This window comes from Pristiophorus japonicus, chromosome 9, assembly GCF_044704955.1.
Source record: "Pristiophorus japonicus isolate sPriJap1 chromosome 9, sPriJap1.hap1, whole genome shotgun sequence".
In the NCBI taxonomy this organism is placed as follows: Eukaryota; Metazoa; Chordata; class Chondrichthyes; family Pristiophoridae; genus Pristiophorus; species Pristiophorus japonicus.
In genome coordinates this window covers 45,239,534-45,267,134 of record NC_091985.1, presented here as the reverse complement: position 1 = coordinate 45,267,134, position 27,601 = coordinate 45,239,534, and the positions used below count along the sequence as shown (strand labels likewise).

General features: G+C 47.3%; 1 protein-coding gene across 1 annotated transcript in view; it reads right to left on the bottom strand.

Moving 5' to 3' along the window:
* LOC139272598 (ALK tyrosine kinase receptor-like) overlaps positions 1-27,601 on the bottom strand; it is a 1,661,561-nt gene that overhangs the window by 38,634 nt on the left and 1,595,326 nt on the right. Inside the window, exons 22-23 of the mRNA XM_070888679.1 lie at positions 26,547-26,611; positions 20,034-20,163 (exon numbers count right to left, since the gene is read on the bottom strand). Coding sequence (XP_070744780.1) covers positions 20,034-20,163; positions 26,547-26,611 — 195 coding nt within the window. The remainder of the gene's footprint in view (positions 1-20,033; positions 20,164-26,546; positions 26,612-27,601) is intronic.

Below are 27,601 nucleotides of genomic sequence, written 5' to 3'. Positions count from 1 at the left end.
GGGGGGGTGGTGGGAGGCAGGTCGGTTCGGTTCGGTTCGGATCGGGGGGGAGGAGGGAGGGACGGAGAGGGAGGTCAGGTCGGGTGGGGGGGGGGGGGGGCGGGAGCGAGGGTCGGGTCCAGTCCGGGGGGTCGGGTCGGGTCGGGTCCGGGGGTGGGGGGGAGGGGAAGCGGGAGTCGAGTCGGGTCGGGAGGAAGCAGGAGCTGGCCGTGGGAGGAGCCTTATGCACGCAGCCCCAGTGAGGCCATTGGGCCAGGGCTAGGGGCTGTGTGCTTCGGGCCCCTCCCACACAGTTTTGGGCGCCTGGAGCTACTGCACTTGCGCGCCCACTGTAGCGTGCATGTGCAGAGGTCCCGGCACTGTTTTCAGCGCAGGGACTTAGCTCCGCCCCCTACAGCTCGTGCTGCGCCGCGCCGAGGGCCAGAGGACCTGCAGGGAGCCGGAGAATCTGGAAGTTTTTTTTAGGCGCACTTTGTGGCGCGAAAAACGGGCGTCCAGGTCGGGGCTGCGCTGTTCTAGGCGCGGCCCGAAACTTGGGCCCAATGTCTGTAACAATGGTTCTACAACAACAACTTGCATTTATATAGCGCTTTTAACATAGTAAAATGTCCCAAGGTGCTTCACAGCAGTGTTATAACAAATAAGACACCGAGTCACATAAGTTGACCAAAAACTTGGTCAGAGGTACAGATTTTAAGGAGCAGCTTAAAGGAGGAGAGAGAGCTAGAGAGGATGGGCGCGATTTCGCCTACAGACAGTCCGCTCTATACAAGCGATTTTATGGTGATAGGGCTCGTTAAGCCCGCCCAGCAAGGTTCCCTGAGAATTAAAAGGAAACGGGTCTGATGATGTCATTTGATGATGCATCATCATCCTGTTTCTTTAAAGGGACCATGGCCACAATGATTTTGACAGTTATACGGTCAGCATTCTACAGCATTGAGCTGCTGCAAACACTGACAAGCACTGCACAAAGGTGCACGGCTGCATCCAGGCCCTCCTATGACTTCCTCCATATACTTATTGGAAGGAAAGAGAAACTCCCTGTGTGCTGTGACTACATATGCTTATGGAAGGAGTCACAGCACACAGGGAGTTTCTCTTTCCTTCCAATAGGCCGAAGAGACCTCCCCAGGAGATCAACGCAGCCTGGTTGCACATTGCACAGGAGGGCACAAGCAGGGATGTCATCTGGAGGGCCTGGGTGCAATGGCAGAAACCTTTCAATTATCCCAGTAGATCACGAAACGTTACTGTAAAGCCACGCTCAACCTCATCCTGCTGTGCCACTCATCACATCCCCATCACTCTGCCTTCTCTACGCTACTCCTGCACATCCTTACTCACACCAACTTACCTTGCACCTCCACCCATCTCTCTATCTATATTATCACTTCCCCATCTCACTAACCACCCCTCACATTCACCCTCATCCTAGTCCAATCATACCAACTAGCACACACCGGTAGGTACTTGGGTGTTTTGTCCAATATTCATGTAAAGTCTCTATTAATGTGGTTTCAAACATTGCAACCTTTATTTTCAACATGTTGCGTTCTTGGACAGATTTGTGTGCACCTTTGGAAGTGGCTTAGTGAGTTGCAGTGAATGGTGAGACATAACGGTACCCCCCGCAATGGTGGTGAGTGTAAAAAGAATGGTTTGGGCATTGCAGGGATGCTGTATGGTGGTTGGTGTGGGGTGAACCTAAGAACATAAGAAATAGGAACAGGAGTAGGCCATACAGCCTCTCGAGCCTGCTCTGCCATTCAATATGATGATGGCTGATCCGATCATGGACTCAGGTCCACTTCCCCGCCCGCTCCCCATAACCCCTTATCCCCTTATCGGTTAAGAAAATGTCTATCTCTGTCTTAAATTTATTCAATGTCCCGGCCTCCACAGCTCTTTGAGGCAGCGAATTCCATAGACTTACAACCCTCTGAGAGAAGAACTTTCACCTCATCTCAGTTTTAAATGGGCGGCCCCTTATTCTAAGATTATGCCCCCTAGTTCTAGTCTTCCCCATCCTCTCTGCATCCACCGTGTCAAGCCCCCTCATAATCTTATACATTTCGATAAGATCACCTCTCATTCTTCTGAATTGCAATGATTAGAGGCCCAACCTACTCAACCTATCTTCATAAGTCAACCCTCTCATCTCCGGAATCAACCTAGTGAACCTTCTCTGAACTGCCTCCAAAGCAAGTATATCCTTTCGTAAATATGGAAACCAAAACTGCACGCAGTATTCCAGGTGTGGCCTCACCAATACCCTGTATAACTGTAGCAAGATTTCCCTGCTTTTATACTCCATCCCCTTTGCAATAAAGGCCAAGATTCCATTGGCCTTCCTGATCGATTGCTGTACCTGCATACTATCCTTTTGTGTTTAGGTGCCAACCTGGCGCATCATGTGGCAGCCAGGGTGTATAGCATCAAGTGAAGTAAATGTGGCCATGGTGAGGCCATCCCTGGCCTCCCGGGCAGCAATGTGGTCGGGTGCTGATACCCTGTGTCCTGTGCAGCATCAGGTGATTTCGGAGAAGGTTGGTGTTGTTGGTGCTGCTGGTGGGCCTGGTGCTGCTGGTGTTGGAGATGATCATGGTGGGATTTTGAGGACCAAAGTGAGATTTTTTCAAGGATACCAATACTGATGGAATAGATGGCAGGTGAATTTGAGATGACAGAAGCAATCTGTCACTGGTGACATAGGTTGTTCCAAGGAGGTGACAGTGAATGGTGAGTTTACTTCAAACACTTCCAGCCTGCATAAAGCTCAAATGTGTCTTCCAAATCCTGAAGGCTCCAACTTCTGAGATTGGACAGTGAACAGCTTTGAAATGGTAGTTTTTATATCACATTTGCATCTGACAACTAACCAGAAGAATGGATACTGACGGAACACACAACCTACTTACTTACCTGATGTGATCCTCGAGCACCGTGAACATCGTCAAAAAGCTGAAAAAATGATAAGTACAGCGCAAAATTGTGTTTATTTGCCTATTAACAACCTCTTAATAATCAAAATTGCCTCCCCGCAGCTTAGTGTCAGGTGTGTTCAGCGCCAACAGACACAACACCTGGGAGACTAGCGTGGAGGTGGGTTGACAGTGAGCTCCCGACCCACTGTCAATCATTTCAATTTTGAAAGCTGACCCGCCTCAAATCCCGCCCTCTCAGCGCCGGTAAAATTCCGGCCAATGAGAGGTTTAGCGAGGGAATTCCAGAGCTTAGGGCCTAGGCAACTGAAGGCATGGCGGCCAATGGTGAAATGATTACAATTGGGAATGTACAAGAGACCAGAATTGGAGGAAAACTGAGATCTCGGAGGTTTGTAGGACTGGAGGAGGTTACGTAGATAGGGAGAGGCGATGAGGCCAGGGAAGGATTCGAAATCAAGGATGAGATTTTTAAAATCGAGGCATTGTTGGACTGGAAGCCAATGTAGGTTAGCGAGCACAGGGATGAATGGGACTTGGCGCGAATTAGGATATGGGCAGCAGAGGTTTGGATGAGCTCAAGTTTACGCTGCGTGGTAGTTGGGAGTCCAGCCAGGACAGCATTGGAATAGTCAAGTCTGGAAGATAACAAAGGCATGAATGAGGGTTTCAGCAGCAGATGAGCTGAGGCAGGATGGAGATGGGCAATGTTATGGAGGTGGAAGTAGGCGGTGTTGGTGATGGAATGGATATGTGGTCAGAAGCTCATCTCAGGCTTAAATAAGATACCAAGGTTGTGAACAGTCTGGTTCAGCCTCAGACAGTGGCCAGGGGAAAGGGATGGAATCGGTGACCAGGGTACGGAGTTTGTGGTAGGTACAAAAGACAATGGCTCCAGGCTTAATTACAACACTGATTACACTCCAAAAGTACTTCATTGGCTGTAAAGCGCTTTGAAACGTCTGGACTGGGGTCAAACAGGACTGTGTCATTGCCCCAACCCTCTTCTCAATCTTCCTCGCGGCCATGCTCCACCTCACACTCAACAAGCTCCCCGCTGGAGTGGAATTAAACTACAGAACCAGTGGGAACCTGTTCAACCTTCGTCGACTCCAGGCCAGGTCCAAGACCACGACAACATCTGTCATTGAGCTACAGTACGCGGACAATGCCTGAGCCTGCGCACATAGAGGCTGAACTCCAAGTCAGAGTCAACTTATTTACTGAGGCGTATGAAAGCATGGGCTAAACATCCATAAGAAAAAGGTCCTCCACCAGCCTGTCCTCACCGCACAGCACTACCCCCGCCACCACCCGCGCCCCCCCACCGGTCCCCAGTCATCAAGATCCATGGCTCTGCCCTGGACACCGTGGACCATTTCCCATACCTCAGGAGCCTCTTATCAACAAGAGCAGACATTGACGACGAGATTCAACACCGCCTCCAGTGCAGCCTTCGGCCGCCTGAGGAAAAGAGTGTTTTGAAGGCTCTCAAATCCACCACCAAGCTCATGATCTACAGGGCTGTAGTGATACCCGCTCTCCTGTATGGCTCAGAGACATGAACCATGTACAGTAGACACCTCAAGTCACTGGAGAAATACCACCAATGATGTCTCCGCAAGATCCTACAAATCCCTATGGAGGACGTTAGCGTCCTCGACCAGGCCAACATCCCCAGCATTGAAGCACTGACCATAGAAATATAGAAACATAGAAAATAGGTGCAGGAGTAAGCCATTCGGCCCTTCGAGCCTGCACCACCATTCAATAAGATCATGGCTGATCATTCCCTCAGTACCCCTTTCCTGCTTTCTCTCCATACCCCTTGATCCCCTCAGCCGTAAGGGCCATATCTAACTCCCTCTTGAATATATCCAATGAACTGGCATCAACAACTCTCTGCGGCAGGGAATTCCACAGGTTAACAACTCTCTGAGTGAAGAAGTTTCTCCTTATCTCAGTCCTAAATGGCCTACTCCTTATCCTAAGACTATGTCCCCTGGTTCTGGACTTCCCCAACATCGGGAACATTCTTTCCGCATCTAACCTGTCCAGTCCCGTCAGAATCTTATACGTTTCTATGAGATCCCCTCTCATGCTTCTAAACTCCAGTGAATAAAGGCCCAGTTGATCCAGTCTCTCCTCATATGACAGTCTAGCCATCCCTGGAATCAGTCTGGTGAACCTTCGCTGCACTCCCTCAATAGCAAGAACGTCCTTCCTCAGATTAGGAGACCAAAACTAATATGTCCTTACTATACAGTATAAATGCACACGAGGCCCATACTTGAGAAAAGATCACTCTGTGACCAGTTATCTTTATTACCAAGACTTCAAGAGGCAGACGGTAGGTGGAGCTTCCCCTTTTATACCAGAAAATCCAGGTTAGGAGTGTCTCCCACAAGTTCGCCCCCTCTGGTCAGTGTTCTCAAGGTATACAACTTAGGTCAGCTTATACATGGGTTACAATGACAGTTAAATACATGACAAAAACTGTACACAATATTCCAGGTGAGGCCTCACTAAGGCCCTGTACAACTGCAGTAAGACTTCCCTGCTCCTATACTCAAATCCCCTAGCTATGAAGGCCAACATACCATTTGCCTTCTTCACTGCCGGATGTACCTGCATGCCCACTTTCAATGACTGATGAACCATGACACCCAGGTCTCATTTCACCTCCCCGTTTCCTAATCTGCCGCCATCCACATAATATTCTGCCTTCATGTTTTTGCCCCCAAAATGGATAACCTCACATTTATCCACAATATACTGCAATTGCCATGCATTTGCCCACTCACCTAACCTGTCCAAGTCACCCTTCAGCCTCTTAGCGTCCCCCTCACAGCTCACACCACCACCCAGCTTAGTGTCATCTGCAAACTTGGAGATATTACACTCAATTCCTTCATCTAAATCATTGACGTATATTGTAAATAGCTGGGGTCCCAGCACTGAGCCCTGCGGCACTCCACTAGTCACTGCCTGCCATTCTGAAAAGGACCCATTTATCCTGACTCTCTGCTTCCTGTCTGCCACGAGTTCTCTATCCATGTGAGTACATTACCCCCAATACCATGCGCTTTGATTTTGCACACCAATCTCTTGTGCGGGACCTTGTCAAAAGCCTTTTGAAAGTCCAAATACACCACATCCACTGGTTCTCCCTTGTCCACTCTGCTGGTTACATCCTCAAAAAATTCCAGAAGATTCGTCAAGCATGATTTCCCTTTCATAAATCCATGCTGACTTGGTCCGATCCTGTCACTGCTTTCCAAATGCGCTGCTCTTTCATCCTTAATGATTGATTCCAACATTTTCCCCACTACTGATGTCAGGCTAACCGGTCTATAATTACCCATTTTCTCTCTCCCTCCTTTTTTAAAAAGTGGTGTTACATTAGCTACCCTCCAGTCCATAGGAACTGATCCAGAGTCGATAGACTGTTGGGAAATGATCACCAATGCATCCACTATTTCTAGGGCCACTTCCTTAAGTACTCTGGGATGCAGACAATCAGGCCCCGGGGATTTATCGGCCTTCAATCCCATCAATTTCCCTAACACAATTTCCCGCCTAATAAGGATATCCTTCAGTTCCTCCTTCTCACTAGACCTACTGTCCCCTAATACAATTGGAAGGTTATTTGTGTCTTCCTTCGTGAAGACAGAACCGAAGTATTTGTTCAATTGGTCTGCCATTTCTTTGTTCCCCATTATAAATTCACCTGAATCCGACTGCTAGGGACCTACGTTTGTCTTCACTAATCTTTTTCTCTTCACATATTTATAGAAGCTTTTGCAGTCAGTTTTTATGTTCCCTGCATGCTTCCTCTTGTACTCTATTCTCCCCCTCTTAATTAAACCCTTTGTCTTCCTCTGTTGAATTCTAAATTTCTCCCAGTCCTCAGGTTTGTTGCTTTTTCTAGCCAAATTATATGCCTCTTCCTTGGATTTAACACTATCCTTAATTTCCCTTGTTAGCCACAGTTGAGCCACCTTCCCCATTTTATTTTTACTCCAGACAGGGATGTACAATTGCTGAAGTTCATCCATGTGATCTTTAAATGTTTGCCGTTGCTTATCCACCGTCAACCCTTTAAGTATCCTTTGCCAGTCTATTCTAGCCAATTCACGCCTCAAACCATCGAAGTTACTTGATCAGCTCCGCTGGGCAGGCCACATAGTTCGCATGCCAGACATGAGGCTCCCAAAGCAAGCGCTCTACTCGGAACTCCTTCACGGCAAACGAGCCAAAGGTGGGCAGAGGAAATGTTACAAGGATACCCTCAAAGCCTCACTGATAAAGTGCAACAGCCCCACCGACACCTGGGAATCCCTGGTCAAGGACCGCCCTAAGTGGAGGAAGTGCATCTGGGAGGGCGCTGAGCACCTCGAGTCTCAACGCCGAGAGCATGCACAAATCAAGTGCAGGCAGCGGAAAGAGCGTATGGCAAATCTGTCCCACCCACCCCTTCCCTCAACGACTATCTGTCCCACCTGTGACAGGAACTGTGGCTCTCGTATTGGACCATTCAGCCATCTAAGGACTCATTTTTAGAGTGGAAGCAAGTCTTCCTCGATTCCAAGGGACTGCCAGTGATGATCATGATGGTCATGAAAGATGCTATATAAATCCAAGTCTTTCTTTCTTTCTCAGTATTTAGTTGAAGGACATTTCTGCTCATCCAGTACTGGTGTCGAATAAGCAGTGTGATAAATCAGAGACAGTGGAGGGGTGGTGAGGGGTGGTGAGGTCAGCGTACATGTGGAACCTGACATCATGTTTTCGGATGATGTCGCCGAGGGGCAACATGTCGATGAGAAATAGGAGGGGGCCAAGGATAGATCCTTGGGGAACACCAGAGGGAACGGTGCGGGAATGGGAAGAGCAGCCATTGTGTATGTGTTTGCATCACAGCTGATTCAAAGCCAATTTATACTCTTTCACTGCAACTAAACAAATGTTTGCATATGTGCATATTCCGTCACATAAATTTAAAACTCCAAGCTATGATAGATGGCTGCTGTGCTCCCTGGGAAATTTGAGGTCAGTTGCAGTCACACTGTCCTATTTAATTTTACAACTATTTCAGACTTCAGTTTTCTTAGAATCGTCTCCATAATTGTTACTTTCTTTTGTAAAGCAAAGGGCATTTCAACATGATATATAGTACACTGCAATTTATCCAATTTAGCTCAATGTTCCCTGAGGAAGTGGGACACCAATGTCACAGTATGAACCTTTGAAAATTACGAAGCGGATTCAATGTCTCTTTTCATGCTTAATTTGGTGTTTTTAATATCAGCTATTTCTCTTGTCAGTGCCACCTAATGGACTCTTGAACAATGGAGCTTGATGTTTCCAATCTCAATATGATAGAAGTCAGCCTGGCAGCACATAGAGCATAACAAAGGATGGAATGAATATGTACTACCTTTCCGAATAGTGCTGCTTGTTCTATTTCTGACAAATTTTAATTGTGAAATTCAAACTGGCGTCTTAAAATAGGGTGTTGTGACAGAGCCATACACATTGAAGGCTGCGCTGGCTCACTGGTGGCAGTGTTGGACCTTGTCGTCGATGTCTGCCCTTGCTGATAGTAGGCTCCCGAGGTTTGGAAAATGGTCCACGTTGTCCAAGGCCGTGCGTGGATTTTGATAGCCGGCAGGCAGTGCTGTGAGGTGGGGTCAGGTTGGTGGAGGACCTTAGTCTTATGGATGTTTACTGTAAGGCCCTTGCTTTCGTACGCCTCGTTGAAGATGTTGACGATGGCTTGGAGTTCAGCCTCTGAATGTGCACAGACGCAAGCGTCGTCCGCATACTGTAGTTCGATGACAGAGGATGGGACGACCTTGGATCTAGCCTGGAGGCGACGGAGGTTGAACAGGTTCCTACTGGTTCTATAGTTTAGTTCCACTCCAGCGGGGAGCTTGTTGAGCGTGAGATGGAGCATTGCAGTGAGGTGCGATGACACAGCCCTGCTTGACCCGGTCCGGACATGGATTGGGTCTGTGGTGGATCCGTTGGTCAAGATCATGGCTTGCATGTCGTCGTGGAGCAGGCGGAGGATGGTGACAAACGTTTGGGGGCAGCCGAAACAGAGGAGGATGCGCCATAGTCCTTTGCGGTCGACAGTGTCAAAGGCCTTTGTGAGGTCAGAGAAGGCCATGTGCAGGTCTGAGGAAGAGAGTGTTTGAAGACCCCTGTTTTTAACCCCCTCCCTCTGCCCTCTCTGTGTGTTTCTCTCTCACTGCCAGGCATCCGACTCACATTGTAATGCCATTAGCATGCTGGGCCACGCAGTTTTTAATATCATTGTTTGATCTCACTTCATGGTGCAAGTAGGCAGCCAAGATGAAAGATAGTATGTATTTCTTGCAGGGTTAGAGGCTAAATTGACCAAGGTGGAGAAGTGGAAGGATTGCAGGGAAGGGGAGCAATCCTTCCCTAAGCAAGAGAGACGGAGGGAGAGGAGGCTGGAGTAGAGGGAAGGGAGAGGATGGAGAAGGGAAGTGAAGGGATGAGGTGGAGATGGTTGGAGAGCAGGGGGACAAGAGAGAAGAGATAGGGAAATGGGAGGGGGGCGAGAGGGACACAGACTTGGATACGAGTCAATGGACAGTATCCTTGGCTGGGAAATCCTGAGTGCAGCGGGGATGGTGCCAATACCAGAAAATTCAGCGATCTCGGAAGCAGGGGAGGCCAGTAAAATTCAGGTCAGTTGGGGAAGAGGGGATGCAGAGGTACAGGAGGCTAACAGAGGGGCATTAGGAGGTGTGCCCAGCAAGGGTAATAGAGATCAGTGGATCTGGCCGAGCCCTGAAGGACATAGCTGCCAGATTGGGCCTGCGGCAGGTGGTGAGAGAACCAACACGAGGGAAAAACCTACTTGACCTTGTCCTCACCAACTACCTGTTGCAGATGCATCTGTCCATGACAGCATTGGTAGCAGTGACCACTGCACAGTCATTGTGGAGACGAAATCCCATCTTCACACTGAAGACACCCTCCATTATGTTGTGTGGCACTACCACCGTGCTAAATGGGATGGATTCAGAACAGATCTAGCAGCTCAAAACTGGGCATCCATGAGGCCCTACGGGCCATCAGCAGTAGCAGAATCTGTAACCTGATGGCCCAGCATATCCCTCACTCTACCATTACCATCAAGCCAGGGGACCAACCCTGGTTCAATGAGGAGTGTAGAAGAGCATGCCAGGAGCAGCACCAGGCGTACCTAAAAATGAGGTGCCAACCTGGGGAAGTTGCAACACAGGACTACGTACATGCCAAAAAGCAAAAGCAGCATGATAAAGACCACAATCAACAGATCAGATGAAAGCTCTGCAGTCCTGCCACATCCAGCTGTGAATGGTAGTGGATCAATAAACAACTAACAGGAGGAGGAGCTTCCAAGAATATGCCCATCCTCAATGCTGGCAGAACCCAGCATACAAGTGCAAAAGAAAAGGCTGAAACGTTTGCAATCATCTTCAGCCAGAAGTGCCAAGTGGATGATCTATATCAGCCTCCTCCTGAGGTGCTCACCATCACAGAAGCCAGTCTTCAGTCTTTGATTCACTCCACGTGATGCCAATAAATGGCTGAGTGCACTGGATACAGCAAAGGCTATGGGCCCCGACAACATCCCGGTTGTCGTGCTGAAGACTTGTGCTCCAGAACTAGCCGCCCCTGTAGCCAAGCTGTTCCAGTACAGCTACAACACTGGCATCTATCCGACAATGTGGAAAACTGCCCAGGTATGTTCTGTCCACAAAAAACAGGACAAATCCCATCCGGCCAATTACCGCCCCATCAGTCTATTCTCAATCATCAGCAAAGTGATGGAAGATGTCGTCACCAGGATCTCTCGGCTCCTTACCTCATTGCAGCCTTGGTCCAAACATGGACAAAAGAGCTGAATTCCAGAGGTGAAGCGAGAGTGACTGCTCTTGACATCAAGACAGCATTTGACCGAGTGTGGCATCAAGGAGCCCTAGTAAAACTGAAGTCAATGGGAGAAACTCTCCACTGGCTAGAGTCATACCTAGCACAAAGGAAGAAGGTTGTGGTGGTTGGAGGTCAATCATCCCAGCCCCAGGACATCACTGCAGGAGTTCTTCAGGGCAGTGTCCTAGGCCCAACTATCTTCAGCTGCTTCACCATAAGGTCAGAAGTGGAGATGTTCACTGATGATTGCACAGTGTTCAGTTCCATTTGCAACTCCGCAGAAAATGAAACAGTCTGTGCCCGCATGCAGCAAGACCTGGACGACATTCAGGCTTGGGCTGGTAAGTGGCAAGTTACATTCACGCCACATAATTGCCAGGCAATGACCATCTCCAACAAGTGAGAGTCTAATCACCTCCCCCTGATATTCAATGGTATTACCATCGCCGAATCCCCCACCATCAACATTCTGGGGGTCATCATTGACCAGAAACTTAACTGGACCAGCCACATAAATACTGCGGCAACAAGAGCAGGTCAGAGGCTGGGTATTCTGTGACGAGTGTCTCACCTCCTGACTCCCCAAAGCCTTTCCACCATCTACAAGGCACAAGTCAGGGGTGTGATGGAATACTCTCCACTTGCCTTGATGATGCAGCTCCAACAACACTCAATTCAGGACAAAGCAGCCCACTTAATTGGCATCCCATCCACCACCTTCAACATTCACTCCCTCCACCACCGGCGCACCGTGGCTGCAGTGTGTACCATCTACAGGATGCACTACAGCAACTCGCCAAGGCTTCTTCGACAGCACCTCCCAAATCCACAACCTCTACCACCTCGAAGGACAAGGGCAGCAGGCGCATGGGAACACCACCATCTCCACGTTCCTCTCCAAGTCACACACCATCCTGACTTGGAAATATATCGCTGTTCCTTCATCGTCGGTGGGTGAAAATCCTGGAACTCCCTCCCTAACAGCACTGTGGGAGCACCTTCACCACACGGACTGCAGCGGTTCAAGAAGGCAGCTCACCACCAACTGCTCAAGGGCAATTAGGGATGGACAATAAATTCTGGCCTTGCCAGTGATGCCCACATCCCGTGAATGAATAATTTAAAAAAAGGATCAGAAGGATTAAGACATGGGGCTGCAAGTCAGCGAGGGTGCTGCGGATAGGAAATGTAGTTAGGGGGGTTACTGTGGAAAGGAAAATCAGGTTGGGTCGGGTAACCTGTAAGAGGGAGCTGCAGCCAGTAGAGATTGTGGCGGGGGCGGGGGGGGAAGCCAGTGGGTGCATTGGAAAGCGAGATGGAGCCAGCGGTGTCTGAATGAGAATTTAATCCAGCATGGGATTGAGTGAATAATTAAGTATTAGCGGGGGGGGGGGGCGGGGGTACAATATAGGCTTTAATGCTCGGTGAGGAGAACGGATTTGATTTGATTTGTGCAACCCATGACTTACTGCTCACTGGGTAGGGCTGGTGAATGTGGATCGTAGGGATGTAGGTGGTGGGAGGACATGGGGGAAGGTCTAACAGATGGGGGAAGGTCATCAATTCCTGCTTAGTAGGGACGGGGAGTATCATTATAGTTTTGTTTCCCATATTGATCATTTCGCTCAGATGATGGTCGTAACACAGTTGCTCCAGGGATTCTGTCGCTAAGATATTTTCCAGCTACTTCTACAATTTCTATTTTTGAGGGGGAGGGGGGGGGGGGGTCTCCAATTGTTAATACCACTGGTGGGGGGGGCGAATATTGCTCAGTTCAAGAGCCTGCACAAGAACTTGCTCAGCATACGGGGGAGAAATTGGAATACCTGCTCAGTGGGTGAGAAAATTCGTCAAATGGGAATAATGAAGGATCACTGCCCTTTCTACCGTTACTGGACATCAGACATTAATTAGCTGGTTACTGTTGGACCGAATGTTTTTTCTGGGTTTTTTCGATCTGATTGAGCAGTGATCAGCTTGACGCTTGCTCTGTTAGACGGACGTTACATTTCTTCAGTTCTACTCAACCGATTGCATTGAACATGACAGATTGCGGTGCAAATATATTGATTATCTCTCCAATCGAGTTTCACATTTCCTTAGGAACTTCAGTGTAATGCTTTCAAGGGAGTGGATGAACTTCTGTGCTGGTTCAGCTGAGCATCTGGCATGTACCTGTGGTTCAGCTGTGCTATTTCTCGGCTGATACATACGGCCGGCGTGATGAGTTCACTCCTACTGCCAATATATATTTTTTTCCTGCTACATACAAGCTTCTTTCGCAATTTCCCCTATGCCTATCCTTTCACCTTGTTTCCTCCATGTTTGAACCCTCTTCCAGCTCCTCTTGTTTCTGGTTTTGATATATATTTTTTTAAATACATCAACGTTGCGATTGACACAGCTCACTTAAAATGACTCCATACTTCTTCCACTGGCTCTTCTGATACCATGAACGCAGATTACTTTATGGGACAGTTATCGGAGACAAAATTCGGTCGGTTAGTGGCCCTGGAAAGGGTCGGAGCAGGGACACTAATGGGGTTGGAGCCGTGAGCGCCAGCATTCGCGCCGCTCGGCCCATTTGTTGAGCCGGTGCCGGGCGCGCTGAGCAGTATCGCCCTGGAGCATCGCGCCGGTGTACAACGCCCCCGGGTTTCGACAGCGAAATGCTATTTTCTTGGAGCGGAACCCATAGCGCCCCATAGTGAAACCGTCCGAGAAAGCTGGCTTGCAGAACTTTCTCGGGGCGCTAATGGAAGGCATGATTGAAAAAGGTAAGTGAAAGTGATATTTCTCTGATTTCTTTTTGTGATTCACCTTTATTTGGGGGGCGTACTTTATCGGGAATGTTTTTTGTTCTGATTTTTTTTATTGTTGCAGGGGGGCCTCTCTAAGGGCTCTATAAAGCCGGCTCTTTATCAACGGATATTCAGTTGCTCACCCGGCCTGGCGCCCTAAGATAAGTGTGGAACGCTTCCCTTAAATGCTCCGATCCACTGTCAGGGCACAGCTGCTGAATTCTTTGGCTGCCGACGCAAATCATTTCCCAGTGCTAAATTTATCCACCGTCCAACATTAACGCCTCAAAAAACCATCAACCTAATGTCCAGCCCTTAGAGTAGTGTTTGGGCTGTCACGTAATGTTAGATGGTGCCCAATTGTTTTCAATTTGTCACAATGTTACGTTGATAGGGCCACCTACTGGTGCAGTCCCTTTGTATCTCCAGACCGCTCACCGTTTTTAACATTTAATAGATAGATGAATGTGAAATATCAAATAACAAAAATAAAGCTGAGCATAAACTGTATAGCCTATACCAACTCATCACTACTTTTGATTTAGCATTTCTCTTTTTAAGTTTGGTAGTGTTCTTACTGCAGTACAAGCTTTAGTCTGTCAAGAAAAGTTATTTTTATTTTAACCTTAAACATCACATCTTAATTCAGGAAAGCAACCTCTTTGTCCTGCGCCCATATCACACCAGCCTGTGTTATCCATTTATTCATCGTGACCTTATGCAAGAGTGACACCTGCACATACGTTCGCTGCACGTGGAACGGTCTCATAACTCATACTGTTCTCGATTGTGTAGTGAGTCCTCTTTCAGATCAGCAATTTGGTAGTTTGAGTCTCACCTTATTGCACCTGTAGCATTCAACGTCCCTTGTATCGTCCTTCTATGATGTGCTTGGCTGTTTCAGCGAAAGGTCACAGCATGCAGGTTAATTGTCTGGCTCAATGAATTGCCTGCACATTGGTGGGCATGGACCGACTGCTTCCCACCTGCTCATCACTTCCCCGAGCTTATGGAGCTCCAAAATGCCCAGCCGGATTTGCTGTTGATGGGCTTTTCTCCACCAATTCAAGTGTATGCCAATGCTACTTGTCATCTTTCCTCGCCGAGAGTTTGATAGAGACGCCTGGTGCTGGCACTGATGCTCCTTGTTCTCCTGCCAGTGTTTGTATCATTCCCTTTCTTCCCTGAGCTTGCCATGCTCCTTTGCAGCCTTCTGTTTATGTGCTTCTAAAAGGTATGCTTGCTCTTTGTCCTTTTCTGCTGCAGTCAGATGAACTAATTCTAACCAGCACATCTTTTATACCCTGTAGTACTCATGATATCATAATACTGTTTGCTTCGAGCAATTTACTTACACTTAAAATTTGAACTGCCTATTTTGGTCTCCAGATGAAATTTGATCCCTCTTAAGCTGCCATCAATTGTTTCAATTTGGCTGCTCTCCAAATACTCTTTCTTGAGCTCCGTGTAAAGAACTGCATCAACAGCGAGGCCACACTTCCTATGAACTGAAATGTGTGAAGTAATCTCGGAAGCAGTGTGCCCAGGTGAACAATAACCTTTTTAGTGCAGATAAGTGCACTGGAAACAGGGGACCATAAAATTCATTGGGTCACGTTCCCAGCGGGGTCACGCCTGTCAAGACCTCCAGTATTGACTATGGGTTCATGTGCAGATCCCTCATGTCGCAGGCAGCCAGAAAACACAACATCTACCAGTCTTTAGGAGAAATTAATTTCTCAGATACCGCCCCCCCCGCCCCCCTACCCACTCCAACCCCAGCCGTGTTTTCTTTAGTCCCCTGTATAAGATGGCTGATCAAGAAAGTCTCAGCCTTGTCTGGGTGTCCTGGCCTCTTCCTTAATCTGGACCGTATCAATGGGGCCCACTTTCGGCCAACTGGACGCTGGTACAGCTCAAGTCAGTCAGCATATCTGCCACCGGAAATAATCCAGGCGAGCAGGGCCTGTCAGTGTAGGGAGTCCCTGCCCTTTCCCCTGCCCCTGCCCCTGGCTCTGCTCGACAAGATTTGCCTTGTAACAGGCAGGCAGAAGTTTGGCCTCTTACAAGCCATGGCAGAAACGGTGGTGACCTGTCGCAACCAAGGCTGTGTTATTTTCTGGTGGGGTTTTGGGGGGCTGGAGGGAGGTGTGTGGGTGAGTTCCTCTGGGTACAGTAGACCAGGGATTCCTTGCCATTTTCGCATCGCACAACTCTGGCCCTCTCTGACTGCTGGACAAATAATATTCATAGACTCTTCTAGAACTAGGGGGCATAGTTTAAGAATAAGGGGTTGCCCATTTAGAACTGAGATGAGAAGGAATTTCTTCTCTCTGAGGGTTGTAAATCTATGGAATTTTCTGCCCCAGAGAGCTGTGGAAGCTGGGACATTGAATATACTTAAGGTGGAGATAGACAGATTTTTGAATGATAAGGGAGTGAAGGATTATGGGGAGCGGGCAGGGAAGTGGAGCTGAGCCCAGGATCGGATCAGCCATGATCTTATTGAATGGTGGAGCAGGCTCGAAGGGCCAAATGGCCTACTCCAGCTCCTATTTCTTATGTTCTTATGTTTTATTTCAGGGTCATTACAGTTCAGGTTTATTAAGAAATAAAATTAGTAAAAGCAGCTAGATAAATGATAGTTAACTTCAATGGGGAGAGATGTAAAACGGCCTGCCAGCTCTCTGTCATCCGTTTTACACAAAGTCAAGATCTACCCCGTAAAATAACTTAAAGATCTACATCACAAATTGAGTACACCTACAAATTTTGTCAGATTAAACTATCTTCAGGATTCATGTTACAAAATCCATATTCTTCTCATCACAAAATCAATATTCCTCCAGGTCAAACAGTATCAGACATAGAATGTCAGCTTGGAATGGCAGCAACTGATAAATGTGTCACAGTGTCAATAATAAAGGGAAGTGAGGATAACATTCACAGCCTTAATCACAGCACTTACCTCAGGGACTTTCACCACAGTCAGCGTTTAGAGGGGTCAGTTTTGTCATTTCCCTTCATAAACTCGTCAAATCATTTGAAATGTGAGTTTATAAATGGTAAATCAGTTACTTACTTAATATAGTAACGTGAACTGTGAATTAATTTAGAATGATACTTATCCACTTATGAATAAACTTCAGAATTAAGATCTTGTGATTCAACTTCTACAGTCAGATTATTGAAGATTTGTGCTTTCCCAAACCATGAGCTCCCTCCTCAAACCCCAAAAGACTGGGAGACCATGGTAACTCATGCAACTAAAATACTTTGGGCAGTGTAATAGACCAGAAAGGTGATCCTGCAAGGTTTATCCCCAAAGAGTCAAACAACCTCTGTACCAACTACAGGGATGAAATCCACCTTTGGCAGGGACACAAAATATGCAAATAGCTGTCCGATAGATTCTGATTTTCCTTTCCATTGTTCTCAAATGTACCAAAAATTGCCAACTAATGGCCCAGAAATGAGTGGAAACATGATGGTGAGTTCACAGCACCTGCCAGTATTAGTGTATTAAAAAAAACAGTGGTAAGGAAGAGATATGGCATAAGTTGCAAATCGTCACAGATTGCTGGACGATTTACACTGCTCTACTGTTAGCTTTGTAAAAACTTGCTCTCGTCATCAATCTCCCCGAGAGTGTCAAGGAAGTGCTGGATTTGTGCCGTGATAATAATGAATCTTGCCGCTGACATTTAGGGCTGGTATTTCATGTCGTTAATGATGTGATTTATGGTCCTGAATTGAAACTCCACCTTGGAGGCCCAGAAAAGGAACAATTAAAACGGTGGAGTCTCACTCCTGCGGCTAGTGAATTGTTCCTAGAGGGTTTTTAAATTTCAAATGTTTTCATTTTTTGCTTACTTTTCCTTTCTGTCAATTGTTTCTTTCACTCTTTATTTCACTTTCTGTATCTAATTTGACTCTAATTCACCCTATTTCCTTCTCGGTCCTTTGCTCCGTTTCTTTCTCTATTCTTAAATTTCATTGGTTAAGGAGACAGACCATTGGACCCGATGTTTGTGAGGTCCCAGATGTCATCGCGCCATTATCAATTTGCATTTCCAGCATTTTGTGGTGCAAGAATAATACGATCAAATGGACGAGGTAAAAAAAATCCAATTCACGGCGCTCACTGTGAGATGTACCATTCCAAGAATTACTGGGCCATTAGTAACGAGTAGTAGGCTGCAAACAGTATTCATCCAGAAAGTCTCTTTCTGTTCCCTTCCTGTAAATCCATTGTGCCTCCCAATTGCACTCACCCTTCTGCCAATAAATGCATTCAATCATTTCTTTCATCTGCTACAAACTGAGTTTGAATCCCCTCCCCCTGACTTGGTCTTACCTCTGGCTCTGTGCCCAGCGGAGCCCCTCTGTCCCCATCTCTCAGCCTTATTCCTATACTAAAAGAGAACACTACGGGCACATGGATATACTGACATGTCAAACACCAGGAAAGGAACCAGACCACTTTCACCAAACGTGAGAATAGCAAACTTGCCCAGATCTCATGGAGCTTCCTGCATTCTTGTGACGATCTTCTCCTTATTTGTTTGTAAGAGGGAGAGAGAAGCAAAGGTCCCATGGAAAGAGAAAGACCGATTTAATGTGACCCTTTTCATTGGGCGGGAGGTGGATGTTTAAGGATTGCTGTTGGGCCACGCTACATCCAGTCCCACTGCCCAGGTAATATGCAAATTGCATCAGGGTCCGATTGCCATCATAAGCCCCTCACTTGCATTGTGTGGCAGCGTGTGGATGGACGGTGGGAAGGGTCGGGAAGTTCTGCACTCTGATTTTGAGCAATGATATAATGTGCCCCTTTCATGCCCCAAAACAAAGATAAAAATAGGGGCAGGAGCGTATATATGTACGACAAAGGGGGACCGAGAGGTGGGTGGGGGAGGGAGGGGAAAGCAAGAGATATGAAGGAAGAAGTTGGAATCTCGATCAAAAAGGATCGTCTATCAGTTGTTGGTTCATTTTGAAACTCTGATTATCACCAGTCAACAGGTGGGCTCAGTGAAGGGAGACAAGTCCAATGGAGCCTAATTATAAAAGCAGCCACTTGATAGCTTTACAAAGTACATTTTACAGTTAGTGACAGAATGAATTGCTTAAAACTAAACTTTGCAATTAGGTGATTTCAGTTGCTTTAGGCAGATAATAATAATCCAAGCCTAATCCAAAATGAAACATTGCATTATTTTGATGCTTAGTGTTTTGAATGTCAGGATTGCAGGCATTGATATAATGTGGTACATATTCCATTTTTCCAATCTGTCATCCAGTTTCAATGAGTGCTACAAAAACTGACAGCCAATACACCGTAACAAGAGTTAATTAGATTTCAAATGTCAGCGTCTGCATAAGTACATTAACAAGTCTGTATAAAATAAAAAGCAAGCACTCTACTCGGAACTCCTGCACGGCAATCGATCCCCAGGTGGGCAGAGGAAAGGTTTCAAGGACACCCTCAGAGCCTTTTTGATAAAGTGCGACATCCCCATCGACACCTGGGAGTCCCTGGCCAAAGACCGCCCTAAGTGGAGGAAGAGCATCCGGGAGGGCGCTGAGCACCTCGAGTCTCGTCGCCAAGAGCATGCAGAAAACAAGCGCAGGCAGCGGAAGGAGCGTGCGGCAAACCAGACTCCCCACCCACCATTTCCTCCTCCGACTGTCTGTCTCATCTGTGACAGAGACTGTAATTCCTGTATTGAACTGTTCAGTCACCTGAGAACTCACTTTTGGAGTGGAAGCAAGTCTTCCTCGATTTCAAGGGACTGCCTATGATGATAAAATAAAAAACTACGGATTTAATTTCCGTGCTCTTCCACACACCTAGGGTTTATCCTCAATCGGAACTACAGAAATTCAGAAAACAGTAACATTTGACATTTTGCCAACGCTGTCCAAATAAAGCATCAGAATTAATGGTGGCATTTAATCTGTATCATCTGGCAATGCATCAGCATAATGTCAGCCTAAAGAGGGATCTTCTGTGCATCGAGGATCCTCATAAATGGTCCATCAGATGTGAACTCTACACTGAGTGCAGGCAGTCTATTTTGAGCATGGTAAGGTGGGGTGAGGAATCAGTGCAGCCAGCGACAATCCTGTCCGTATCCGACATTGACATTAAAACCCGTTGCAAACCTGTTTAAAGAACAGGAGCTAAGAATTTTTAAACTAATGTGTGCGATTCTCACTCCAAATGAATCAGACTAAATGGGTCTGTGACAAATACACATTAGCATGCACACAGTTATGACAGGCAGCTTCAAACACATAATTCTATTAAAAAATGGTAACTTCTTACTGATTTAGGTCGATACTCTCGAAGGAAGGATTTCATGTCACCGCCTGCCATCAGCTCCAGTAGAATGAAGCGAGGGAGAGCCTGCAGGCTGACTCCTATACATCGCACTATGTTCTGGTGGCCGAATTTACTGGAATAGTTGGAGAAAATAACACATTTACCATCTCTAATAAAACCACTGAACATTTAATTATGCGGCAACATACCAGAAGATCCATGAGGACCACATATCGGAACATGTCTCGGGAACAACTAAGGTGATTGGGTCTTGTTAAATATTATTTTTATTGTAATTGTAGAGATACCCAGCCTTCTGGGTCAATCAAGATTTACTGAGGGAAAAAGTTGGCAAAACTTTAACGGGAAGAGGGAGCGAATATTCTAGCAGTTTGGAATACCATTTTTCTTTCCAGGAATTGGAAAAGTCCATGGCCCTGAAAACCCACAGGGCTATTTATACTGGTGTTGTGCCTCTCAGCTTCCACTTCTGCCTAAATTGTAGGATGGGATCATTTGCACGTCCGTTGGCTTTTTTGTAGTGCAACGTCCGTGCAGCCCAGCAGTAATGTGCTGGGGTGGGGCTTGGAAATCAGGAGTGTAACCTTTGGAAAGCTAAGAATGGCTGAAGATTGCAAAAGCAGTCTGGGGTAAGCAGATAGGTAGGAAAGTGCATGGCTCAGTGAGTTGACTGTCGGGTAGATATAATGGATGGCGCATGTGAGATTTTGTAGAGCTCTGAAGTGATACTCTGATACTGCACAGATCTACCATGACTGCTTGAAATGAGCCCTTGGCATCAATGCTGAGTGTGATCGACAATTTCATAGCCACATGCAGTGCTGTCAGAGTGGATGATCCTGGCAGCAGGCCTTGACGTAATAGCTAATCTTTGGTGAAGTGTACTCTTTTAACACAGAGTTCCTCATTAAGGTCTTCGTAGGATCTGCATTTCCTGTAAATTTGGTGCGGGGATCGAGCACATTTTTGTCAAATGCTGCCCTTCTCTCCTTTCCTCCTGTAAAATTCTATACAAAGTAATCCCGTACCTGGTATTCAGACCTTGTCACTGTGAGTGGAGCCAAAGATTGCCCACTGGTCGCAGAGGCCCTCAGGCTGTCAAAGGCATGTCCAGCTTAATCCGGGGGCAAGGGGAAGGCAAAAAGAATGCTTTAAAAGCTCACCTGCAATTCCAGCAATCTCTCTCGAAAGTTTCTTTGGGCTGTAGGCTCCAAAGTAAACCACTTCCACCAGTATCAACTGATATTGGTAGCATGTACACCTAATTTATTTTGTTACAAGTTACCTTTAAGTGCAATGGGAGCACAAGCCATTGGAATTAGGGATTTATGTTAATGAACATCTGTGGGAACACAAATGGAAAGCCTGACAGTGCAACCATTCCGGGGCAGGAGCTCAGCAGAAATGGGTTCCACCGCAGAATCCACTTGGAAAAAATGGCGTACGCTCATTTACCGGAAGAAATTCTCCAAAAACAGGGAGGGGGTTGGGAACTATTAGACCTAATCACTCAGACCTAAAGCCACTCCTATTCCTTAGATGAACCCCACCTACTCACCGGTTCACTATATCTCTCAATCCCATTTTCTTCAGAAACATCTAATTGTCTCTTGAGCCCATCAGTACTGTCCACTTTAAGGTCTTTGCTGGTAACTTGCTACAGAAATCTATTACACTCTGGGTGAAAAAGTTCTGCTGAACTCCACTTCTTAATCCTAACGGATTAATTGTGATCTCGTGAACAGACGCCAACCATTTTGAAAAGAGTAATATATTTATATTGTATCAGTTTTGCTGAAGTTGGGTTTTTCTCACAATGTTTCAATCTACTGTCTCAGATCATCAAGTATAAACTACTAAGGGAAGAAAACCATCAATGGACAGTAACAACACAGCAGCTGGCAGATGACAGCGTCAGTTTACCTCCCTGGGCCCCAGTTGTTGCCATAAATCACCTTCACATGGAGGCACTGAAAACCATCTTCCTGAGACAGATTGCAGGGGTCATGGTGCAGTCCAGTGCCATTCTCAGTGTCAAGATCCAAGAAGGGTTTGGCACATTGCAGCACTGCCTGGAATGAACGACAGCACCGGGAGTATCTGTATCCATCCCCTTTGACAGAGAGGCCTCCAGGCCTGTCACTGTATTTAACTCTCTTCCTTCAGTATCCACAAACTTCAACCTTTATCTTACAGGATCAGCTGCTTTGGAACTATTAGGATCATATTTTATATATATATTTTTTAATTATGTATTTTTTGGTGGCCAAGTAGCTATAGCCCTAGATCTGTTAGGGCCTTAAATAGGTGTACAGAGTCGCAGGCATGCCTTGGCATGAGCTTACCTATCTTGACCCAGCTACTTAACAAAAAAAGGAATTTCTACAGACTGTTTAAGGAAACTAAGGTGGGTCAACTAAGGAGCAGGATTGTCTACTCTGTGGATAATCCTGCCCACTAACTGAAAATAATACTTGAATAGTGGTGGCCATTTGTTTTTGTGGTGTGGGGGGTGTCATGTATTCTACATGTTTACTGCTTGTACTATTACATATGATGTGCCACCAGAGGGCACTACTATGGGAAACTTATACGCCAACTGTATGGTCACTAAGGTGTGCCACCAGAAGGCACTGCAGCGGGAAACTTGTAAGTTACCTGTACAGGTGTGCCAGGCCTAGTATAAAAGGCAGGCCACCATGTGTGTTGCTCACTCTGGAGTTACATTAAATGGACTAAGGTCACTACAGTTCAAGTACAACACATTGCCTCGTGGAGTCATCAGAGCATCTAAAGACATAACAATTGGCAACGAGATTACGGACTTTCACACGAAAATGGCTAGCCTTGGTATGTTGCAGCAGTTCGCCAATGGTGATGATTGGGACGCTTTGTGGAGAGGCTTGGCCATTTCTTCACAGCAAACGACCTGGCAGGCGAAAATCCGGCCACACTGGCCCACTGTCTATGGCCTCGTCAGGGACTTGCTGGCACCAGCGAAGACAACGACCAAGACGTACGAGGAGCTTGTAACGCTGATCCAAGAACAACTCAAGCCCAAAGAAAGCATCCTCACAGGCAGACACCCACCGACGGCCCGAAGGCCAGGAGATCGCAAAATATGCTGCAGACCTCAGGAGGCTGGGGGCACCGTGTGATTTCGGCGGACACCTCACCGAAGCACTGTGGGATATCTTTGACATCGGAATCGGCCACGAGGGCCTTCTTCACAGGCTGCTATCTGCGGATACCACAGTCACACTGCAGAAGGCCATCACCGTGAGCCAGGCATTTATGACCTCGACCTGCGACTCTAGGCAGATGACTCATCCTCAGGACTCAAACCCGGCAAGTACTGTGCACAGAATGGCGTCTTTTAGAGACTGGACTGTAGAACGTGAATCACCTCAGGGGAGAGAGAACAGGCCCCCAAGTCCCTTAACTCAGAGTCCGCTGAGGGGGGTTAATCGAGTAGCACCATGTTGGCGTTGCAGAGGGAATCACAGGGCTCACCAGTGCTGTTTTAAAGACTATGTGTGTAAAGGCTGCAGCACAAAGGGCCACCTCCAGCAAATGTGTAAGAGAAATATGACTCACTGTGTTGATGAAGAGTCTGCAGATGGCCATGAATCCAGCGCGGATTATGAAGCGATAGTCAGAGAGGCAGCTCAGCCCCACGATGAGGTATATGGCATGTTTACCTGCACCACAGAATGTTCCCCGTTGAGGATGGAAGTCGAGATAAACGGCGTTCCAGTCTTCATGGAAGTGGACACGGGGGCGAGCCAGTCAGTAATGAATCAAGAAGCCTTTGAGAGGCTATGGGACAACCAGGCTGAACAACCCAAGCTGGTCCCGGTTCAGGCAAAGCTGCGCACCTACACCCAGTCGTTGGTAGTGCGGATGTAAAGGTACACCATGATGGCGCAGTGCACAAGTTACCCCTATGGATTGTTGCAGGTGATGGACCAATGCTGCTCGGAAGAAGGTGGATGGAGAAGATCCATTGGAGATAGGAAGATTTCATCCCTCCAGCGATCGACGTCCCCTACGCTCAGAGGAAAAGCAAGCCCCCACCTGAGGTTGGATCCGGCACCAGAGAGCAGACCAGCACAACACCCGAGGCACAGACCGCTCAGCACGACTGTGTGGAGATGATCCAGTGAGATGACCCAAACGCACCTTCCAGGCTCCAGTGGCAGGACTCCGGAGGAAGAAAATCGGATCCAAAGGCGACTTCCCAGCCTCAGTGGCAGAATCCGGGGAGAAGAGGATCACCGCAGTCAACATCGTGGATGGAAGAAAGATGGCGCCCAAACCACGAGTTGATGATCTGAAGAAAAAAATGGCGGTGGCCAGACCACGAGGTGCAGCGCTGATGGAGCAACACGTGGTACCACGCGAAGAGGAGGATTGGGGAAAAGATAGCAAGGCTCTCTTAAAGGAGGCCAGCAACCCACCACACTTAAAGGGACAGTTCCACATTCTCAATCAATGTAATAGCAACTGTGAGTTAAATATAAAGCGTGTAATTGATGATCAGAGTTTCATACATGTAATAAGCAAAGAAAAGTCATGCAATTGCGATCGGAGCTCCAGTTTATTTACAATCAGTAATGAAACATTGTGCGATATAGGATTTCAACTGCATTCAGTTAATGTGGCGGGAGCACACAGGTCCAGTGAACTACCCAGTGCTGTCATCTGCATCCCTGGGTCCAGAGTGATGCACCACGGAGTGTGGCCACAAGCAGCTAATATAGACAAGCTGCAGAGCAAGCGATCTCAGGAGGGCAACGGCACCGGTATCGATATCCTGCCCCTGATCGGCTCCACCTCTCAGGCACCCGATGGCACCAACCGCCACGAGCCTGAAAGAGCAAACCGCGCTAAGGCACAGCCCCCAGACCCTATCACCACCAAGGCTACACCAGGGAGCGAAGCGTCACCCGCATCGATTCTTGCAAATGGGACCGGGACCGGCCAGATCCCAAACCAAACAATGCCCAGGCCAGCGAATCAGCAGTTCCCTGTGCACTGCCAGACGACTGCTCCTCAGGGAGCAGCAGCGACCTGGGGCACAAGGAAAGGACAGGGAGGTCACAGGCATCTGTGAACCTGCCCGACTCTAGGAGCAACGGCAAAAGCCCTGAGAGCAGGCAACTTGAGCCAACCGGGTTCCCACTGCCAGCACTGGTCACCGCGCCGCCACCAGATTACCTGGACACCATCCAGCGGTTCTGGTACTAGTTTGTCCTCACGCACCGGTGCTGACACCAGCACTGACTCCAAGTATATTCCAAGTATGTACCTCACCATTCAAATGTACTTGCCTCACAACCGTACCACAAATGTAATGCTGTAAAGGCAAATTTTCTTTCTGGACTTGAATGTATATGAATGTAATGAGCCACCGGCACAATCTGTATGTGGGGGGGGGGGGGAGAATGGAGTAGTCATGGACGCACAAACAGAAACCACCAGCACCTCTACTGTCAACGAAACACCACCCAAGGGTCAACCAGATAGAGCTAAGCCCAGAGCACAGTCAATGCATGAAGGCGATTTGCACTAAGGACTTGGGGGAGAGTGATGTCATGTATCCGATATGTTTACTGCTTGTACTATTACATATGATGTGCCATCAGAGGGCACTACTATGGGAAACTTGTACACCAGCTGTATGGTCACTAAGGTGTGTCACTAGAGGGCACTGCAGTGGGAGACTTGTAGGTTACCTGTACAGGTGTGCCAGGCCTAGTATAAAAGGCAGGCCACCATGTGTGATCCTCACTCTGGAGTTACATTAAATGGACTAAGGTCACTACAGTTCAAGTACAACACATTGCCTTGTGGAGTCATTATCAGAGCATCTAAAGACATAACAGGGGGTGGGGGGGGGGTTCCATGTTCACAGGATGTGTGCGTCGTTGGCAGGGCCAGCATTTATTGTGCATTGCTAATTGCCCTTGAGAAGATGGTGGTGAGCCAGCTTTCTTGAACCGTTGCAGTCGTGTGGTGAAGGTTCTCCAGTCCGTGTGGTGATTTTGATTTTGTCGTAGCAGTTTGGTACAACTGATTGGCTTGCCAGGCAATTTCAGAGCACAGTTAAGAGTCAACCACATTGCTGTAGGTCGAGAGCCAGGTAAGGACTGCAGATTTCCTTCCCTAATGGACGTTAATGAAACAATTGGGTTTTTTACAACAATCCAACTGGTTTCATGGTCACCATTACTGATACCAGCTTTTAATTCCAAATTTGTTTAATTTATTAAATATAAATTTTCCCAGCAGCTATAGTGGGATTTGAACTCACATCTCCAGATTATTAGGGCAGGTCTCTGAATTACTAGACCAGTAACATAACCACTATGCTACCTTACCCAGTTGTGATGCGAAGGAAGAAAAAAAGAGAAAATTGGGAAAGACGAAATAAATTTGTAGCTTATAACGGTGTTTACTGTTTCCTTTGACAATTTGTTAAAACAATCTTACCTAATTATCAGGGCCTCCATCAGGAAATCCAGCTCATCCTGTTCAGAACACACCTCAGGCAATGTCTAAAGAGAACAGATCATCCGTTGAAGTGACATTTACCAAACTTATTTACCATGCATTGTGCAAACGGGTCAGCTTTAGCAGGGTTATGAGATCACTTGTTGGGCTGTAATAGAAAATGAGTGATTAAAGTGAAGTGTGCTCCTGTCTGAAATCTTGTAAAGCAGAATTACTTGTCATTTGCATGTATTTCACCCGCGACAGTCACCGGTGTTAAAAGCTGTTAGAATTACTGCCTCGGGAACATTGGCACATTGCCACTTAACAGCATCTTTAAAACCTTGTTTATTCTGAAATAATACCAACCTGCTGCAACTGAAATAGTTGGCAGTGCAGGAGCACGCTTTGCTTGCTTTATATTGTCATCATAGGCAGTCCCTCGAAATCGGGGAAGACTTATTGTGTATTGTGGCTTTATATTGTGGCTGCCTGTGAACCAAGCGGATTTAGATGCTGGCATGATCTTCTGAATGGACAGTTGCAATATCATCTGTAAACCTTCCTTGATGTTGAGGAAAGCCCATGCAAGTTATCCATGTTGGTTTACATATTACTGGCTTGGATGGACGGGTGCTGAGGGCATTTATGTAGTGGTAAGAGACAAAAACCATCCCACAGGGTGGTGTTCTTTTCCTACAGAGGCATGCATAGCACCTCACTGATGTAGCAGGCTGCGTGTGAAGTCAGTGCTATGAACCGAGATTTCTCAGTATTGGGTAATTCAGGCACATCCTTGATGGAGATGACTTTCACCCAACACAAACATGTGCCCCTGTCCCCAGCTGATTTGGGGACCTCCGGCTCATTTAAATAATTTTGGAAGGCCTCTCGGCCTCGGCAAGAGAGTCCACTTGCAGGGTGGGCGGGGGGGGGGGGCGGGAGGTGGGGGGTGGTGCAGATCAGCTGTGGCAGGCCTCAGAAGATAGATTGCACAGGGTCTTTGAAATTTAAATAGCCTCCTCTGCCATCAAAGCAATTCTGGAGGCCAGGGA